Source organism: Poecilia mexicana, unplaced genomic scaffold, assembly GCF_051168715.1.
Source record: "Poecilia mexicana isolate PSO_F unplaced genomic scaffold, ASM5116871v1 scaffold_22, whole genome shotgun sequence".
In the NCBI taxonomy this organism is placed as follows: Eukaryota; Metazoa; Chordata; class Actinopteri; order Cyprinodontiformes; family Poeciliidae; genus Poecilia; species Poecilia mexicana.
This window is the reverse complement of record NW_028263391.1, coordinates 21,998,511-22,019,848: the sequence shown is the minus strand read 5'-3', so window position 1 is coordinate 22,019,848 and position 21,338 is coordinate 21,998,511. Positions and strand designations below refer to the sequence as shown.

At 36.8% G+C, this 21,338-nt stretch overlaps 2 protein-coding genes across 2 annotated transcripts; one reads left to right on the top strand and one right to left on the bottom strand.

Annotated features, from left to right (window-relative positions):
- Nucleotides 1–601: 601 nt before the first annotated feature.
- Nucleotides 602–10,715, bottom strand: ptafr (platelet-activating factor receptor). The gene is made up of 2 exons (XM_015002041.2): nt 10,269–10,715; nt 602–4,340 (listed from the first exon to the last, which is right to left on the bottom strand). The coding sequence occupies exon 2, from the start codon at nt 4,329–4,331 to the stop codon at nt 3,195–3,197; it is 1,137 nt and encodes a 378-aa protein (XP_014857527.1). The 5' UTR covers nt 4,332–4,340; nt 10,269–10,715; the 3' UTR covers nt 602–3,194.
- A 2,061-nt stretch (nt 10,716–12,776) lies between these two features.
- Nucleotides 12,777–20,925, top strand: LOC106926884 (fatty acid-binding protein, liver-like). Its single transcript, XM_088002590.1, has 4 exons — nt 12,777–12,808; nt 18,990–19,162; nt 19,247–19,348; nt 19,572–20,925. The coding sequence occupies exons 2-4, from the start codon at nt 18,992–18,994 to the stop codon at nt 19,623–19,625; spliced, it is 327 nt and encodes a 108-aa protein (XP_087858716.1). The 5' UTR covers nt 12,777–12,808; nt 18,990–18,991; the 3' UTR covers nt 19,626–20,925.
- The last annotated feature ends 413 nt before the right edge of the window (nt 20,926–21,338 follow it).

The window sequence follows — 21,338 nt, the reverse complement described above, 5'->3', positions numbered from 1 at the left end:
ACCACAGTAAGCACCATGCGAAGCTTTCCAGAGGAGGCAGCGTACCGTATTCACTTGCCTCAGGTAAGATCAGAGGTTAAAATAATAAAATAAAATATGATAATAAGAAAGAGAGGCTGGGGAAAAGAACAGAAACACCAAGTCCTGTTTCATTAAAAACCTTTCATGAAGATTTACATGGTTATCTAAAATAAAAGTTATAAAAATGCTTATATAGCTCTGGAAAAATTAAGAGACCACTTAAAATTACCAGTTTCTCTGAGTAAAATGAACATTGTTTTTTTTTTTTCAATGAACTACTGACATGTCTGAAGAATTCAATGGAAAAATGTAGTATTTATTTGCAGAAAATGAGAAATGGTCAAAATAACGAAAAAGATGCATTGCTTTCAGACGTCAAATAATGCAAAGAAAACAAGTTCATATTCATTAGAGACAACAATACTAATGTTTTAACTCAGGAAGAGTTCAGATATTTGGTGGAATAATCAGGAGGGTTTCAATGCAGTGGTCTCTTTTTATGTCCTTCTATTTATAAAACTTCTGCTTTCTCAGTAAGAACAGAAATACTGCAGAATGCACCAACTAAATACAACATGTGTGACGTTCATTTGCATAGTTTTATTAGCATGTTATCAATATACAATCTCTTACAAACATGTTTTTAGCCATTGAACAATTTCACGTTTTCACATTAAAGCCACAGAACATGTATAGCACTGGCAGACAGGAAATGAGAAATGGTTTCAAAATATTTAAGAGACAAACTCTGAAGCACACAGCATGCCTTAATTCACGCTTCAAAAGTCATTGTACAATAAATAAAGTCCATCTGAGCGTAATTTAGTAAAAGGTCCAGCTGTTTTGTGAGAACATTTTTGACCAAACAGGATCAGGAAGAACAAGGAACCACAGCCAGCTCAAGGAGGAAGTTGTGGAGAAATTTAAACCAAAATTAGGTTAAGGAGCGGAAAGAGTCACACCAAGATATGTTGGTCCACCTAAACTGAGCACACCCAAAGCAAGACGTGGTGGTTGCAGCATCATACCGAGGGGATAGAAATGGCCAGAAGGATGGAGGTAAATACAGGGCAAAAACAACCTGCTGGGGCTGCAAAATGCAGGAGAGGGAAGGGAAGGTTCACCTTATTCAAAAATACTTTATTAATCCCAAAAGGAAATTAAATAGGACACTAAACATACAGCCAGAGTTTAGATCAAAGCATATTAGGTGGTATAATGGTCTAGTCAAAGTCCAGACCGAAATCCAATTAAGATGTAAAAATTGATGTTCACAGATGGTCTCCTTCCAATATCATTGATGATTAATAATTATGAAAATGGCACAAAATCTCAGTCTTTAGAATCTTGAATCCGGTACAGCTAAAAATCAAGTGAGAATGCATTCTGCTATATCTTCTGGTAATTTCAACATTTATATTTTTTGACAATTTTAAACTCTTTTGCAAATTTTGGCCCCAAGCATTAAAATTAATTGGAATTCCATAAAACTCAGCAAAGACGTTGTGCTGTTTGACAGCTCACTACTTCTGCTAACATCAACCTAGAAACTGCATTTAACTTTTAAACAAGTCACAAGGTATTCAGCTATTTTCAAATGCTTCAGCCTTTTCATACAGTTCACGGTTTTGCTAAAACCATGATTTAAGTTTTACACAAGTTTTTGGCTGTTTTCGGTTTTACAATGTAATCCAATGACTGAATTCTTCAACTGCCACAGTGCTGTCGCTTTCTCAAATTTGGCAGATTTATCACAAACACAGTGCTGCTGTTCTTAAAAATTACACTCTACAGAAATAAATTATGCATCAAAACGTAGCCACAGGCATCTGGTTTAAGGGAATGTGAGCATCATTGCCATATGTTTTAGGGTTTTCTTTAAAACAATCCCTGAGTTCAGGCGCTTTCATTCTCATGCCTGTTTCGCAAGAAGCAATTTTTCTAGTTGGAGTGAAAGCTGCTGCTACAAACTGTTACCACTGAAATCAAAAACAATCTTCACCATCTGCTTTCCAATAAAATACATTACATCTTGAGATAATAATACAACAAACTCAAGGAGTTTCAAAACTTTTAAAATATATAGTAAAACCAGAACTACACTAACAACTTAAATAATGAAGTAGAAAATCACAAAACTTTTTCCATCAACAGAAAAACTTAAATGTGCAGTTTTTTGGCAACAGCCCGCGGGGCATTGCCCTCCCACAGAGTCAGCCGTTCTGGGTTTACACTGTGCAGCAGTGAAGGAGACCTGCTGCTGCTGTGCAGAGCTACAGGTGTTAGAATCACGGCAGCAAACCAGCAAAACAAACTAACCGACTGTTGAGTAAAGCTGTTGGATGCAGGTAAAGTTAGCTAAATGTAACTCTTCTTGTTTAGTCGTCTGTCACCTAGTACAATACAGAATATAAACTCCTCACAATGTGGCTTTGACTGCAGCCAAGTGGTCCGACAGGCTGAAAACTAAAAGACACGGTTAGCGTCGTGACCGAGTGGTCAGCCATGAACACCAACCGGCACAGCTCCCACTCATAGGGTCACATTTTTCCAGCCCAACGACGAGAAAAACTTTGCAAATTATATTTGTAGATGTTAAATATTCTTACAGTACTTTGTTAATTGTTGAACTAGAAAAATATGACCCTAAGTAAAAAAAGAAGTGAAGAGCTGCCTCTCTCGCACCTTCCTCCACCATCGCTCCTTCTGGTGGAGGAAGCTGTGAGAGTCCCTGATGGACCCGCTGCATGCAGTCACTATTCACACCACTAGGTGGCTCCAAACAAACGCATCGATCAATAATCTCATAAATACATACAACCCTACAATCATTCTGACCAAAACTCACAAAGACACACACAAGCTTTTATCTCTGTTACATAAAAGATGACTAGCTAATACCAATACAGCACCTTAAGCTTAACAAGTAGTAGCCTGTAGGCTACTGATGTTGTCTATGTTACATAGTTTCGTTTTGCCCCCCCAGAGTCAGCCGATCCCCCCCCTGTTAAACTCCTCTGGAGCCGGGGTGGGTGTGAAGGAACTAGCAAAAAGAATAAGTTGCAAACATTAAAACAAAACATAAAAGTAAAAAAAATCAGTAGTCCTGTTCAGTATGTGACATGTCCCAATAAAGACACCTGTTCTCAGGTGTTCTTGTGTCTGTCATTGAGTTATTCCTCATCCGGCTGTGGGTGGATACTCTGAAGTCTCTGGCTGTGGTTCCTGCTGTCCATGGACACTTGGATGTTCTCTGACTGGGAGCAAGCCTCCCCTCTTGATAACTTTTTGATGTGCTCCACAATGAACCTCCTGAACTTCCTTGTGGCAAAGAAATACACCACAGGATCCAGGATACAGTTGAAGCCCATCAGAAGCAAAGTGATCTGATGGGCGTCGTTGAGTGCCTGCCGTGTGTCCTGGCTCCAGTTTACATGACCCCAGCCCTCCTTTATGTTCAGCACAGCCAGCGCCCAGGGGCCCTGGACGACATGGTGGGGCATAAAGCACAACACGAAAACCCCCACCACCGCCAGGAGCAGCTGGAGAGCCCTCCTCTTCACCCCTCTGGCCTTGTTGGGCCTTTTAAACGTAGACGTAAGTGTCCTGTTTAACGTCCTGTTGGACTTGATTGTGTCAGAGAAAGCCTCTGACTGAGGCATACTCTGAGAAAGCAAGTTTCGGGCAATCAGGAAATTGCACACCACAACAAGAAAAAATACAACAAAAAACATTGCAATTATTAAGAAATGAATAATTGCCACTTTAATCTTTTCATCCTCCGTTTGATTGTGGTACGCTTCAAAGCATCGAGTTACGTTTCCGTCATCGTTGGTACCTGGTCCTGTGAAGAAGGGGATGGACAATGAAATGGTAAACACCCAGATTACGACACATACGATGATCCCACGGCGCCTGTGGTCCGACGAGGCTGCATCCAGAGGCCGAGCGACGGCCCAGTACCGGTTGAGGCTGATCGCTCCGAGGAACAGGATGGTGCCGTAGTTGTTGATGAAAAATAACGATCCTGCCAGCTGGCACATGAAATCCTGGAAGACCCAATCCCCCTTACGCCTGTAGTACCCAATCCAGAAGGGCAGCGCACAAACAAACAGGAGGTCAGCGATGGTCAGGTTGGTCATGTAGATGCGTATTTCTCCCATGGCTTTTGCTTCACGGAGACACCGCAGGACGAACAGCACGTAAAGATTGGCGAAGAATCCCACAACAAAGATGATGCTGTACACAACTGGGAAGAGCACGTAGCGAAACTCCGAGTCCAGAAAGGTGGAGTTGGCGTCTGCACCCATCGTTTCTACCTGAGGGAGAGAAAATAACACAAGAATAACATGAAGCAGTTCAACGACAAGACAGTAAGAGAGCAACTGGGTTCAAGAGTTATTTTGAGGTTCTGCTCAGGATGTGAAAGTTAAGTAAGTCAGCATATTCTAAAAAAGCTGATAGGACAGTGGGGAAAGTGACTTTCTGGTTATTAGTCAGAGCCGTGCAAATAAAAAGAGCCAGAGGTCAACTCTACCGATCCAGAGACGAAACAGCAGCTGTTCGATTAGGCAGATGGGCTCTAATGGATTGAAACCTCTGTTTGGAACAAATATATAATTTTACATTTGCTTCATTCTTTTACTCACTTTCTAACCTTTTGTTATTTTATTATGATTAAGCTTAATTTCTTTGTGTTATTCTCTCTGTGTTCATTATAATTATCATTTTGAACATTTCTGTTGCTAATTTCTTTTCAGTTTTTGTCTTCATCTAAACAAGTATTTGTGTGATTTATTAATCTTAACATAAACTTAACTTAAAATCTTGAATTTAATAGTGATTTGCACCACTAATCATCTCATTTCATTTGAAATGTGAATACTTTTAGTCTTGATTTATTTTTTTATCACGTTAGCTGTAGCTGCTTTTATAGAAAAATATTTTTGAGTTTGTTTGTCACAGCTACAAAATGAAAACAAATCTGTATGAATGCAGTGGTAGACTGGATGAATTAAAAAAATGATACATAATGATACTGATCTCCTTTTTAAATTCCAGAGAAAAGCTTTTACGTACAACATGTTGGAAACTTATCATCACTGACAAGTTGCAGACTTTGTTTCTTTGTTCTTTTACTCAGCAAACCACACAAAGGAGACACGTTTTGCTTTACACCTTCCTGTCTGACTGTGCACTTTGCTTCATTTAATCTTTTCAATCTTACTGGAACTGAACCTCAAAAAACATCTTAGAGGTGACTGTCGTCAATAACATTTTTCCTTTAACACAACTTCTTTATTATTTCTCCACGGTGCACCACAAACTCTCACCGATGCCCCCAAAACACGATGAGGCAGCTGCTGAATATTCACCAGCAGAAACATGTTTTTTGTCACATTTACTGTATAAAACAAACCATATAAACCAAAATCAGACCGAGATTATCTAAGAGTTAAAGTCGGACCAAAGTGATGCATCAAATCGCATCACTTTGTCGTTGCAAGAGATTTGGTCTACAAGAGATATTTGATTGGATATCGTATTTAAACTGTCCTGCATTCACACTCAGCATGCAAGTCACATATTTTGATTTGTCTGTTTGCTCTTGAAGCACACCACAAGTCAAATGAAAATGAAATCATGGGAAAGAAAAGAGGAAGTTGATGTAGTCAAAGAAATGTAGGATCATAGTGGCATGCTTCCCTTATCTCAACCAATATTTATGATAAAACCTCTAAGGGATTCAAACCAGAAAACCAACAATTAAATTATTATAAGACGAACCACTAAAACAGAATTACAAGAGGAAGCATTAAAACCTCCAAGTGGTTGTGGCATTCAGAAAAAACGGTAATTTGTTGAAAAGAGTTTTTTACCACTAAGTGAAAATCATCTAATTTCTTGTAATTAGATGAATCTGGCTGTTAGCCTCCATTAATTGAGAAGAAAGCCGGATGCCACGATGCATTAGCTTACCATCCGGTTATCTGATCTCCAATAATTAGTATTATTTTATTTCTGCTAAGTTCAGATTCGGGGTTTTGCTAATGTGCAGTTGGACCTGTAAATTTATATATCCATGCAGAACATTTTCCAAAGAATGTAAACTATGAAACGAAACGTTTTTATTCTATCGTGGTTTGTTGTTATCTTGTGTTGGCGACTGTTTCAGTAAAAACATTAGGAAATTAAAAGTTTCAGGAAATTGTTCCGAACAAGCATTCTGAGAAGACATAAGAACGAAATGAAGTGTGTGAAATAACATGCTAGAATTATTTCCGTAAGATGACACAACATGTTCTTTGTCACCGTTCTCTGACGCCACTATTTCTCAATTTCATGTCAAAATTGTAGTTTGTCTCTTTCCACCTCAGAAACTCTACCAGAGGATGTCAATTATTCACGCTGCATGTCATAGTTTGTTGTGAACTGTATTGGTTATAACAGATTATCATCTCTGCAATGATTATTTACTTATAATCATATTTTAGCAGTGATATATTGCATAAATATACACTAACTATTATAATCTGATTTTAAAAATGCAGCTAAAGATATTAAATATACACCGACTCAAATTTTTGACTCACTTAATCTTTAAATTTTGGGCTTGCCTAACCTGGAAATGTACTTGGATTACTTTATAAATGTACTTAGTCATCTCAGTCAGACTTATGCATCCCACAGAGGCATATTACAGACACCAAGAAATATATTTCAGTATAAAGACTTATTTTCAGTTTTGTCTGAATGTGTGCCCATTTTACAACTGAGGTTAGTTTTAAATATTAGAAAGCAAATTCTTTTCTAAGCATTTTAAGGTTATTTTGACCATATGACATGGATGTTGATTAAAAAAACAGAATTACTGAATTACGTTATATACACTTGCACTATAATTATTCACTTTTTTTTCTTTTAAAAGATATTTCTTTAATTTTTAACTGATTCAGTTAAATTACCTTGTCTAGATGTTTGTGAAGTTGGTTCAACTTGCATCAATTTATAGGATAGAATATCTGCCATCAATTAAACTGAGATGATCAAATTGGTTGTTTTTATCAGTGTAGCTGACTGTGAGAAAATGTTAGCAAAAATAAACTTTTTCCATTCAGGAAAAAATCTACAAAGTTTTTTTTTTCCGTTTTATAAAAAAAAAACTCTTAAACATTTCTAAGTAACTGTGATATACTTTTGTGGGGTTGTTTGGAGCCACTTCATGCATAATTTTGAAATGACATCAAACTTAGATAATGTTCTGCTTCAATATCAGTGACGTATGAATAGTTATGTTCTTCCTTGTGAAATCGGCTCACTCTCTGAACAACAAGAAACATTCAGTGGCAACACTGTATTCATCTGCATTTTGCATTTTTTCCCCATTCATCACCTGATTTGTTAGACAGAATCGGAAACCACCAAGTTGGATGAGTTCATCTCTCTGGGTCAACATCATCATTTCATAAGTTAGTCACTGTTGACTCACTGTAAACTCAGCAATTAAACCGAAAGAAAAGGTTTAAACTCGCAGTGACTCCCTTTTTAAAGCTTACTGGATAAATGTTGGGACTGAAAGACATGAAATCTATCTTAGTAGCAAATTGTGTTAGGTTTTCATTAATTTTAGTTGAATAAACTAGAGTTTTTAGGTTAGCACTTAAAAAAACTGAAAAAAGAAAAAGACAGGAGTGGGAACTATTTCCCAGAATGCTTAGCGGCATGTTTCTGTATCCTGACATGGAAGTGTGTTACATTGATCTGACTCTAGTGTTTTATTATTTTATTATTTAATAAAATTCATTATCAGATCTGAAATTTGAAACTCACACCTGATAGTGTGAGTAGAAGTAATATTTGTGCTCTTTAACTTGGTGAGGACAGTTTTTTCTTGCATCATGTGAAATAACTTTAAAATCCATCATTAAGTCAAAACTCACAATTCAAGAATAATGAACTGAAAAATCAATGTTTAGACAACTTGTCTCTTGTTAAATCTACTTAATGAACTTCAATTTCTGAGTTAAAACAAACTATTTTCTTGTTGACTTAAATTGCATTTTCAAGGCAGCAGGTGGACTTCGTTACCAAGTTAAACCCCCTTCAAATGTTTTACAGTGTAGATTGAAATTTTACATTGTCCATAGACAGAAGGCAAGTTGTTACTGTAGAAAATAAAGAGAATCTGACCCAGTATAGAGCCCTGGGGGACACCAGTTCATAAACATAGCAGTTCAGATTCATAATTTTTGGTTTTCAAAGCTTTTGAACAAAATAAACTGTAGGATTTTAACATATTAACATCGATAGAACATTTTAAAATAACAGATGGGTTAAGTAGAATATAAGTGATAAGTTTTGTCTAACTTCTGATTCAATCATCTTTAAAAAGCTTGAAATAGAGATGGTCATGATCAAGGGGCTGGTGCTATTCAATAACAAGAAAAAACAGATCTTATTGACAGATTTAATTCAGTTTTAAGGCCTTTGTTCTTTTTTGTTGGTTTGCAGGAAAGCTGTGATGTCTGGACACAAATTTGATGGAGCTTATTAGTTTTCTGCATCATGGGATTTGTAGTTTTGTCACAGCACAATAAAACCTAAATTACCCATCAAAAACCACAAACCACAAAACAAGTATATATCACTTATTGATGAAAAGGATGATAAATAAATGACTGTACATTACAAGAGATAGCTAAGACCTATAGTGTGTAAAATCTGGGAATATTTAAGATTACTTTTTAAAACTTTACAGAAACCCTGTGTATATTTCCTGAATGCACCTTTAAAACTGGACTGTTTGTTAAAATGCTGTGCACTAGTTACAGACAATGCAGAGGTAAAGTAAAGTAGCTCTTCAGTAACTTGATCAAGAGGTTCAAGACTCTTACATGAGTTCTTGGCCAAAGAAATGCCTTAGCTAAACTGCTAAATATAGGCATACCACATGACACCTATAGTTTAAATCAATGTTAATGAGAAGTCAGAGACAGAATTCGAGTGACCAGAGACCTAAATACAGCCCACATCTTCCTGTTTCTATCAACTTTGAGCACATAATGTTCCTCTGCTGCCTACTTATACTATAGCCTCAAAAATAATTTAACCTCTTCAGTACTAAGATCAGTCACTGAAATCACTGTCCTGTTTGAAGGTCCAGTAATTCCCCGGCTTCAGCTTCCTCACAGAGAGCGAGATATTTTTCCACTGTGATGGTTGAATCCATCTTGGCTGCAATATTCCAGCGCCAGAAGAAGCAAAGCAGCTCCATTGCATCACAAAGCCACCACCATGCTTCACTACAGGCATGGTGTTCTTTTAAGATTTGCTTCATGTTTGGCATTTAGCATATGCCTAGGTGTTAAAGAGGAAATGCCTCGGTGTTAAAGAGGAAACTTTAGGTCCTGCAGGTGTGGTGGAGTCACTCGAGTCTTTGTTAACTTAATGCATCTTTATCCTTATTTTTGCAAAAGGTAGTAATCTGTTTTCTCAACTTCCTAGACTTTTCTTGTGGCTAACCTGGTATGCAGTGAGATGAAAGCATTACCAGTCAATAGTTGAGTCATATCTCAAACCTGAGATCAAATGTGTGACACTGCAGTGATAATTTAGTGGTGAATTTTGAAAGAAAAAAAATCACAGTTCTGACTTTTGCCAATAAATCTGTCAGAATTGAGTCATTTAATTCGTTTTATTCTGTCTTTGCCTGTCAGTGGACATAATCTTATGCCTGAGTTGATCCTTTATATTTTTTAAATGATATGAGACACCCTGTGTCTGGTTTTATGCTACAATAAATCCATAGTTAGCTTTAATATTAGCGATGTTTACTTCATTTTTAGATAATAAATTTGAAGGATATTGCTTCTGTTCTGAGCTAAAACCAATAACTTGGTTGATTTGTGGGATAAAACAGTGAAGCTATCAGTTATTCTCAGCGCAAAACTCCCAAAGTAAAAGTTCAGACAAACTTCGTTCCTTCAGTTTCAAGACATTTCAGGTAGTTGAGAAATTAACATCACGACGCCAAACTTCTGCATACATATGAATAAACAATCATTACAAATAAATGTTATTTTTCAAAAACATGAAAAATGGGCTTGCTTTACTTACTCTGAGTCAGGAGAGCTCGACTTTATTGCGTCTGCTCATACATCTCTGTTAATCTGAGTTAGTGTGGATTTAATTGATCCACATGCTACTGTTTTTATACTGATACAAAGAAAATCGAGACCATTTCTTACCGTTCAGCTTCTTCTTTTTCTCTCTGGATGACACAGACGCCTTTCCGTGAATGTGAGTCGGTGCCGCCCGGAGCGGCTCCTCCAGCCGCGTCGGGGGTGTGTCCGTCAGAGAGCGTAAAGACGCAGTGGAGCCTTTCTGAGAAGGAGGAAATCCCCACATGAAGCAACTGATCTCGAGTCCTCCAAAAACTATTGAGATGCCCAGGTTGTTGCAAGACTGGAAATCTTCACTTGGTTTTTATTCCCCCCTTCACGGAGATGCGGAGTTATTCTTCCGCTGAGGAAAAGGAACCAGGAGAACCGTCAGAATATTATGCTAAACTTCTGCTTCAAGCATATCTGCTCGTCAGAAACAAATGATTGTTTGATTTTTACTTTTGAAATATAAAAAAATATAAAAGAAGTTTTAATTTGTAGCGATATTCTTCATATAAAAACAATGTGCCAAAATAATGTGTCAATATTTCTGTTTCTGTTTCTCTTTATTTATTTATTTATTTATTTATTTATTTATTTATTTATTTATTTATTTATTTATTTATTTATTTGTTTTTAAATAATTTTTATTCTTTATTATTTAATAGTTATTTATTAGCATTATATGTTGGTATTATAGCCGCTTCTGTACCTTTTTTAACGATGGTTGGCCTATTTTTGCCTTCTTTGCTACTTTTATCCTTTGTTTAGCCTTTTACAATATTGTCAAATTCCTAAAATAATTGGCACCAAAAAATCACAATCTCTTTCTTTCAAAAAGATTTTCCATGCAAAAACAAAAAGAAAAAAAACTTGATAAAAAATAATTTGTCATGATTCAATAGTAATATTCTGCTCATTGGTCCATTAAAGTGAATTGAAAATACATTTTCTGCACTTTTTGAAAGCTGCCTCCTTTAAGCTGGACTCCATTCAAGGTTTAAATGAGTCACACGCCATTGTTTTCTTAATATCTACTATGGTTTTACTAAAATTACAAACTTTTTACCAATTTTTTACGCTTCAAAAAGTGTTTCTTTCTGCAAAGGAGATGTAGTAAAACATTACGTTTGTTACATCTGCTTCAGCTTATCTGCTGGTATTTCCTGTTTTAAAGTTTTAGTCATTTCATTTTACATCTCAACAACTGTTTTAACAGTGATCTAAGCTTCAAATGCAAATTTTAGCTTGATTTTGTGATTCTTCAACTTATCTTTCTTGTCTCTTTCTGCTGATTTTTACAACAGTTTTGAACACGTAGTTGTGAGGTAAAACAAAAAACGCAAACTTAGTTTTAGCAAAACTAAAAGTCTGCAGAAAACTAAGTGACTGTCTTGCAGAGACAGTCACTTACTGGAATATGACGAGTCAGGGAGGGATTTCGAAATATTGAAGGAATAAAGCTGCATAGGAGTGATTGCATTCCTACATCTGAGCTGCAACTTCAGTGACTGAGTTTATGGCAGCAATGTTTCACAAGAGGCACTAAATCTGCAGTGTGGAAGCAGAGAACGCATTTGAAGAAGATGTTTCATTCAGGAAGACATTTTTCTTTGTTATAAAGATGACTCAGAGGAGATAGAGCAGGCAGAAAGGAAGCTACTTTTCCTAGAAATTAGTGTCATAAATTGGTCTTCTTTTCTACATCAAGTAGCATTAACTCTGATGACTCCAGGGCTCAATGGCTACTTTCTATTCTTCCAACATTTTATCAGCATTTCAACTCATTCTCCCTCCAATGTTTCAAAATAAAATTGAAATGACAAACATAGGGGATTAAATGGCATGGTCAAGAAAGTAAGACCTATGGGACTTCATCTATGCATTTCCTGAGGTGAGGTTGCTTTTAGCTTTTGAAAAACTGAAACATGAAGACTTGTATTTTATGCAATGTATCTAACGTGTGGACAAGTGTAAGAATGCGACCAGGTAGCACAGAAAAAGTTGCAGGAATTATGGTTGTCTGGAAGAAATAAGTGGATGCCACTCATGTTTAGCCCTGGTCCTGTCCATGACCCATGACTTTTTAAATTGTTACATTAAATCCCAAAACATCTCTTGAAGGTAATTCGATTTTTCAATTTCATTTAATTCAGTTAAATTAGGGATTTAAGAAATTCATCTACTTGTCGATTCAAGATGAAAATGAGTTACAATCGATTAACTTTCACTTAGACCTTCTTTTAATGTTGTAGTTTGGCCGCCACCCAGAAGAGGGCGCCGCTGGTCATCCTTAAGCGGACCCGTCAACATAGAAACAAAGATGGCGGCCATACCAGAACGATAAAGAGAAGAAACGGTCTGAAACGAGTCCTTTGTAGGAAGCAAAATACAATTTAATCGGTTCTGTTTCGAAATGTGAACACTCGACACACTGCTGGTTTCGTTAACAGCACTCATTCAGCCGATCTGCTTAACAGAGCAGAGTCAGCTTCAGAAATTACGGATGAAGGCGAAGAAAATAAATTTTGAGACCTTTCCTGAGTTTATGCATTTCGTGGAGCGAAGTTTTAACATCCCTTCAAGAGCAACCACAAACTGTACTTTTGGATGAACATCTTGCTGTAAGTGATTCACATATTTTATTCTTTTCATCTGTTTTTTCCACTCAGCAACACAAGTGGTTCCTGTTTGTTATATTTTATAAGTATGTCTAATTTTAATAATGTGAGAGCCACAATTTCTGTTTATTCAATCAGTGTTTAATACAACTAACAAAATGTAAAAATATATATTTTGTTTTTCTGTTCTTATTCAGCTTATTTTTTAAAAAGTAATTTATGTTATGGAAAGACTGTCGGCCCTCTTGATACAAGAGAAATCTCGGGTTTTTAAGAAAATGCCCGCTTATCAATTAGTCGATCAATAAGATCAATCAACTTTAGATGAACTCATAAATCGAATTGCATCATAAATTTAAATAATCAAATAAGTTACATTTATTTATTTGACTAAAATAAAACATGAGATTGTTGGATATTAAATGCTCCACAAAAATTAGTGGTGCAAAATCCACAAACTTTCTTTTTCCCTACCCGGAAACATTCATTCACATTTTTAACAGCATCTGTTAGTATAAGGCAGTGGCTTGTTGTTGGTCTTCTCCTATTCAGTGCGGGTTTATTTTACATAAAAGTTTAAGTGATGGGTGTCATGCCACTAATGCCACAGGACCACAAGAGATGAAAGGAATTTGATGTTGCATGTGATGTTGACGTGTGAAAGGTAAGGTAACTACAGATGGATTTGTTTTTGAATGTCTACAATTATTTACCTTTCAGGTTTTGTAGCAACTTGGGATGTGTTAACCTAATTAAGCTTTTGTAACAGTTGTACTTTTAGGAAATTAAACTTTCTGTTGTGGCACATTCTTTATTTTAACCACAAGGGGGAGCCAGAGACTGAAAAGAAATACGTTGTAATAGGAAACTGTAGTTTGAAAATGTGGCTAAGTTAAATAGTGATGGAGGGAAAAGAAAGATTTAGTTTTTTGGGAAAGACTGGACTCATTAAGACAATTAGAAGAAAGGAAATGATAAGTAGAAACCAAGAGATGGCAGTAATGCATCTCTTCTATCATTTCTTTGTCCAGTAAATCTGTTTAAAAATTCGTATGTAATCTTTAAAACTGTTTTTATTTTATGCTGCTGTCTACCATTGCCAGATCTCCCTTAAAATCTCATTTTTAAGACCTGGACCTTGCAGAGAGCAGCATTACTGGTATTAAAGCACATTCTTTGTTTTAAGGTGGAAAAGCAAAATACAGGCATTTCTCCCTTTGCAGGCATCGTCACCCCACACATGTTGATGATTACATTTTTCTGCTGATTGTTTAAACCTCCTGATGACTTGATGAGTTTTTTAGTCTGACCGTGATATCTGCTCCGCTCGTCTTGAACATTACCTTTAAGACTAAGAAGTTAAATCCAAACCAGGTCCAGATAATTAAAGTTTTTGCTCCTGCTGTTTTAACGAGGTTTTCCCTTGCACTCTCAGCCACGCTGCTTCCAACTTGCTCTGTTTTGATGCTGGCTGGTTACGTCATTAACAAGCATTACCAGTAGATTACAGATTAGGTTGTACAATCCTCGCATCATACATAACTGTCCTTGTGAATTTGGAGACTATTTGGTCTTGATCTACCAAAGTGGGGACCCAAATAATTCAGCCACCTTAAATATTCTGTTCCCTCTCCATAACATGGGAACAAATTCATTTCCCAGCAAGTCGTTTACTCTGTTTCTCCTCTTATAAAGAACAGCAAGTCGTTTATTTTATTTCATCCTGGGCATGAGGTTTAGCTTGTGAAATTACTCCTAACTCATTTGTCCAAGGCTTCAGTGTGGCGTCTCTGCATGAAGTCGACTGAGGAGCTTAGTTTGTGTAAATATTTACCTTTATAGAACAATAAAATGCTGCTCATAACCAGAGGCGTTACACACAGTAAACACTATTGTCAGTGGATTGTTCTAACATGCATTTACTTATTCTAACATGCATTTGCTTATGTTAACTATAAAACGTTATTATTTTAAGAAGTTTTATATTGAAAATTGTTTCTTCTTCCTTAATTGTCATTTTGTGTTATTGTAATTAAGTTTTTATTTAGGTTTTTAAAATGCTAAAAAAATAATTTTTGTTGGTCTATCATCATTTTTTTATTCTTGAGATGGTTTTTGTTCCAAATCCCTTTGCATTAAAATTTGTGCTGTAGGCCATTTACATTTTTCTAATGAAAGTTTCACAGAGTCTGTAAACAAAATTGTCATTCAAAAATAGGGATAATTGAGAATGAAGAATTTTGTCATCCAGTTTTTGGTAGAAAGAGAGAAAGAAAGAAAACAACAAATCATGCAAATGGAAATCATTGCTCGTTTTAATTTATCATGTTTTTAATTGACTTATTGCGACAGGCCTGATTGTAACTGTACATATATCTATAGCAAAACGGTTGTTTTATTCTTACTTTTGCCTTGTCATTCTTTAATGTCATTAATACAAGAGAACTTTCTCTGCAAACGTTCATGGCGACATTGTCTAACATTCAATCAACTGCGCAGAAGATGATGATGGTGTGACTGACTTTTTGTCAAAGTGAATGAAAAGGAAAATATTCTAAACTTTTCAATAAAAATAATGCTCGTGGTGTCGCCAAAATTAGGTTTCGCGTACATTCACAAAGCGGACTATAGTGCACCAAAAAAACTTCCTTTGGTTTAGTTTAACAAACTCTGGAGTTTTTCGAATGTTTTTAATAGATGCAAGCGGACCAGCAAGGCCTCCAAATGCCAGACGCAAACTATAGTGCAAGGCATTCTGGGTAAATACAATCTAAGCAAAGGCGAGAGTGCAATGCTAGCAGGAGAAATTCCTTGTGCTCTTTTTCCAACAAGAGGAATCCTACAACCACTAAAATCTGACACCACTCCATTTCTGTTTACATTTTGTGAAGAAGGAAATTGCGCTCATTTTGTCTTATGAAGTTTTTCTGTCCTTTTCTTCAGAGTTTCTTGGTGCAGCGCCCCCTCAGGAGAGGAGGGGAACAGGTTTTTCTAAATAGTTTGGATCGTTTGACACAATGCAGTGTGAAAGTGAATCTCTCCAGCTGGAAATGTAACAGATGCTACTTCGGTCCCCAATTGGACCGAGTTTACCGGGTGATAAGACCTGGACCCTCTTTCTCTCTCTCAGTCCACTAAAGTTCAGGGTTCACAGATGACTCCATGACAAAGGCTCACTAGACAGAAGCTCACAGCCTTGTTGGAAAAAGATGCAGAAGCTGAAAACTTCTAAAATATACATTTCCAACTAGATAAGCCAGATAAAAGCTGGTTTTAGAGAGCTTTTGTCTTGCACACCTTCCCAGGCATAACGTACCTGTTACAGTCAATTATGGAGGGTGGAGTTAATGCAAAGTCATGTAAATTAACTCTCTCGTCCCTTGTTAACACGTCCAGGTTGCACAACAAGTTAGGGGTGAATTATTTTGAAAGTTTGAGAGCCATTTTCTCTAAAGTCTCATTTCCCAGGTGACCACATTCAAAAGAAATAAATAAGACGTATCTAATTTATTTCTTTTTTAGATTTCCACGTGTTTGACATCAATGGAAAGGTTAGACTCTACACTTTCAGAATCTATAAATAACTCAAAATGCACCTAAGACTTGTTCATGTTCATTCACACATTTCTACTAAACAGTGCTGTATAAAGTACTGAATTCTCAGAGTCAAGTAAAAGTATAGGTACCTCTCCAAAATATGACTTTTGTAAAAGTCCAAGTCACTGACTGAAATGTTACTTGAGTTAAAGTCTTAAAGTATCTGAAATGTCTTGTACTTAAGTATGGAAATTACTATAAAAATGAATGTACTCAAGTAATGTAATGAAAAGTATAAGTAAAACAAGGCAAATGCAGTTTGAATGACATTTTTTATATTTTGGTAAACTTGTCAAATACACTTAAAATAATGTACACAACCAAGTGCAGGCAAAATTTAACCTAATAGATATACCTGCAGGCATCATTTAGTTAAGAAAATTAGGTGCTTTACCTATACCACAAGGTTAACTTAACCTGCTTTACAACTGAACCAGCTTCTTAGTACCCCCTCCAGGACGGAAAATACAAAGTTTTTTAAGCCTTAAGTTTTCCCTTCAAGTAAGGTCAGTGCTGAAAATGAGAAAAATAGTCAGTGCAGAAAATGCGGCCAACATGAAGTAAAAAGGCCGTTATGATCAGTGGCGCAACTACACATTATTCAGGTGGATGCGAAAACATAAATCGGCGCCCCCCCATCCACCTCTCCCCCGAAGGAAGGTTGAAGGAGCGTGGGAAACATATGCTCGCTCTACGAGTTTTACCTACGTGAAGAGTAAAACTCGCCACATTTACCTCGTTACGTGCGCGAGGTGAAGGAGCGTAAGGCGCGCTGACGTGTATGGGAAAACAGAATTGGCGCGCCGCCCCCTCCAGACAGGGTTTTGACGCCCTGTCTGGTGCTGCGCCCCTATGCGTTGCATGCGCTGCATACCCCCTTTTTGCGCCACTGGTTACGATTACTCCACTTCACAAACTATTGGTGTGAAGATAATTGGCCTTGCAAAAGTCAAGTTAAGATATTCTGAAACTTTTAAGCACTAAATACAATATCGCTATGGCTTCCGTCCCCCCTTAAACAGAGGAGTCTAGGTAGCCTGCTGCAGTCAACATTAGGCCTAAGCTAAATACACCACGTGTGGAACTGAAACAATGCCAAAGTTCATTTATACAGGTAACGTTATGCTCAAGATTTCACAATAGTGCCTAGTGACCAAGCTATAGTTACATTAAACAGGAGGATTATAACCATTTCATAAGAGGTTACCTCGATGCGTTTCTTCAAGTTGGACGGGGAGTTTTAGTAAGATAGAATTTCCACATCTTTGGGCAGGCATAACATACACTTCATGCGGTACGACGAATCTTTAACACCCACGAAAGAGTATATTGTGTTTAAATAAGCCCATGGGCTCTCATCACCAGCTGGTGGTTCCCCTGGAGCCGTGTTCAACGTAGTTGCAGCCGTTGTGGTCTCCGTCTCCATGTGGCTGGTGTTGATCGCGAGACTTGATTTGTGTTTAATGGGAGAAGCGAAACGGGTGTATCCTATGGTGACGGGTGATGAACAAGCCCAGGCAAGTAGGCTACCGACTTTGTTGCAGTCAATCAGTAGGTGGGGTCAAAACACTAGCGTTTCTCTCTCTCGCTTTTTTGTAACGAGTATCTAAACCACAACATTGAAAATGTATCGGAGTAAAAGTATGCAATTAAGTTTGGAAATATAGTGAAGTAAAAGTGAAAGTTATCAAAAAAAATTTCATACTCGAGGAAAGTATGAAGTACTCCAAAATATACTTAAGTAAAGTAGTGAAGTGTTTTTAACTTCGTTACAATACAACAGTGGTTCTATTAATGTGAAAATAATTGTTTTACAAATACCAGCTAAACTCTCACGTAAGAGATTTAAATGTTCAACAGTTTCAAAACATTTATCTTTGCAAAAATTTTAAATGCATATGAACAATAATGCATAGATAACATGACATATACAGAAACATACAGGTAAATATGTTTGCATTAGAACACATCTTTTAAAAATAATATTCTAAAACAGCAGGTCTTAGTTTCAAAAATAAGAAACAAGATAAAATTAAAAAAAGTAATAAAAATATTAAAACCTTAACTAATGTATCGTTCAATGAGGACTAATATTTTTAAACAATAGTATCTGTGTGGGAAAGAGGAGAAAGCATGCAGACATCATTCCCTTTGTGCTGTCAGGCATCATTTTATATTACTGTCTGATCGCTTTAAACAATGCAGAAGTCTGTAACGCCACACACAAAACCCAAACCAATTGAAAAATCTTTGTACAGCATATTCAAGGCCATACCCCTTAGTAAGAGCATTTCCAATTCAACAGGAACGCCCGCTGATAATTGGTGGCTGGGAGTTAACTTTGCACCGATTTTGGTTTTAAATAGGAATTGTCTGTTGTTTAAGACTGGGAAGTGTTTCATGTTGGTGATTGAGCTCCATCTCTGGCATCATGGTTGATCAGTTTGTTGGAAAGTGGAAATTAGTCGACAGTGAAAAGTTCAAACAATACATGCAGAAGGTTGGTGAGAATACTTTTTAAGTGAATCTGATGGGTTGTGGTTGTATATTTTCAGGCACATTTATACTCACATTTGGTTGTTTATAGGTATGAAAGAGCCTTTACTGACATTTGCCTGCTCAGCCAAGCCTAATCTGATCATCACCAGGGATAAGGAGACGATTTCAGTAGAGGCTAAAAGCATTTTGAAAACGCACAAAATCAAGTTCAAGCTGAATGAAGAGTTTGATGAGAAGACACCAGACGGTCATCAGGTAAAGGTTAGTAATTCTGTCATTAAGTCATGTGCAAGATCCACACTTATAAGCCACCATATTTACACTTCTGTTTTTATTCCTCATTAGTCCAAGGTCTTCCCGAGGGATGGCAAACTCATCCAGGAACAGCGCTGGGTTGGAAAGAGTACAACGCTGGAGAGAGTGATTGAAAATGGAAAGCTTGAAGTTGTAAGTAAAATGATTGATGCAAACTTTATTTAACTTGCAGCTCTAAAATCACTTCTTCTCTTTAAAATGTACTTCAACTTCAAATTAAGCTGCACCAGTGAGGAAATGTGTGGTAAGGTGCAAAAATCTCAGTTATATTTAGTGATCCGTATGTTGTCAAACATCTTCCAGCTGTGGCACAGTAGTTTTAAAATAACTAATAGTTGGCCTTTTGTCTCAACAGAAATGCATCATGGGTGAAGTTGTTGCAATAAGAATCTATGAAAAGGAAGCATGACCTCCCCATAACACAAACAAATGCAACTTTCTGCTCAGTTGTGGTTATTTAGTACCGGCTCTGCCTTGGTGTGTCCTTTCATTGACTTCATATGTAAAGGTCTACAAATATGCTGTAAAATTGTGGGTGGAGCTCATGTTCAGCTCCTTATGTACAAGTTTGTAAGTCTGAGATTTCTAAGCTACTCATCAACACAAAACCGAACTGGAATGATTTTCCCTGCACTTAAAAATTGCAACTTGTTTGGAGATGAATTTGACCTGCCATTTACATGAAGACTCTCTTTATTCAGAGCAAATGCTAATAACACAATAGAAAACCTTCTCAAGACTCTTCAGACAGCAAGAATTATGAGGGATTGAGGAGTGGAAACAATCAGAGAGGCTAATTATACCATATTTGACACCAACATAAGTTTAACTGTAGTGGGTTTGAAGCATGTTTTCTCTTCTCCCATCAGGCTAACCGGAGACTCTAACTTGTCCCCAGCAGTTGGTACTTGTATTAATGCTCGCCCATTTCTGTTTATCTCTGTGGTAGACTGGTCACTTGTCTAAGTTTACTTGTATTTATCCCTATTTTGAACTGGAACAGATCTTGGTCTTCAACAATCCTGCATTAGTACACAAGTACAGACAAGTATGCATTCTTACACACTGTTTTATTTCTGGTAGCAAATGAGACATGTTCTTGTTTTAGTATTAAGCTTTAATGTCGTTAAAAAAGCAATACATTGCACAAGAAATCTCTGAAGCCAGAACTGTGTCATCAGTGAAGAGTAGCAGGTCCTCTCTTTGACTTCTGCTCTGAGTCAGAGGAACTTTCCTAAACCTTTTCCTTGTTGGAAAAAAATAACCTGGGACTTTAACCAATCATCAGATGTTTTTCCAGTGAACACTGGGGTTAGCATGTCTTTTTGGTGAACGATATATCTGACTGCTGTCTCGATAAAACTTTGGGGTATTTTATTGGCTTTTTGTGGTTTTATGATAGACCTCCTGGGAAGGAGACATGACGAGGACTGATCTGCTATTTGGAAACAGACTGGAGGCAACGTGTGAGATGTGTCAAATTAAACGGCTAATTAGATATTCCTCCTACTTTTTTCCAGTTGAACTTCAGTGACTCACCACAATACTAAGGAAGACTGTTGCCCTTAGGCCTCCGTCTTACTCTGGTGGTAAATCTTGTTGTGAATCAGGTACAGCATTAGTGTTCGTGCTTATTATCCACCTTATTCCTGTACTGTAGGATTGATTAGGGCTACAAATACTGGTGATAAAGTGGAAGTTACACCAAAGCAGTCTGCTTTTATTGTGGTTTGATTGTTAATGGCGAAGGATATTTTTGAAGTAAGTAGTTTGCATTTAGGTGAAATCTCTTTTTTGTCTGTTTCCACACTTACAGACATCACTACAGAATACTCTGGTATTTGTTGCACTGTTTGTGTCTATAATCTCATGAGGCCAAATGTATGGCTTTAACAAGCATTTTTTTGAACATGCATGCTAAGAAAAAAATATTCCTTCAATCTGTGGTTCAGCAAAAGTACTGTGAAATATTTCTTATTCTTCCACCACTTTATGTGGCTTTTTGAAGGCCTAGATGTTTAAAAACTCACCAAGCTTTACTCAGAATTGTCCACCGCATGAAATTTTAGTGTTTTAATGGAATTCACCCCTAATGTCAGTCTGCAATTTTGGGTCAAGATTT

Bases quoted from the DNA above. Each gene is read 5' to 3' on its own strand.
- ptafr (XM_015002041.2), bottom strand. From the start codon at position 4,331: ATGGGTGCAGACGCCAACTCCACCTTTCTGGACTCGGAGTTTCGCTAC.
- LOC106926884 (XM_088002590.1), top strand. From the start codon at position 18,992: ATGAAAGAGCCTTTACTGACATTTGCCTGCTCAGCCAAGCCTAATCTG. The intron at 19,163-19,246 runs GTTAGTAATTCT...ATTCCTCATTAG, and splicing joins CAGACGGTCATCAGGTAAAG to TCCAAGGTCTTCCCGAGGGA. The intron at 19,349-19,571 runs GTAAGTAAAATG...TTGTCTCAACAG, and splicing joins AAAATGGAAAGCTTGAAGTT to AAATGCATCATGGGTGAAGT.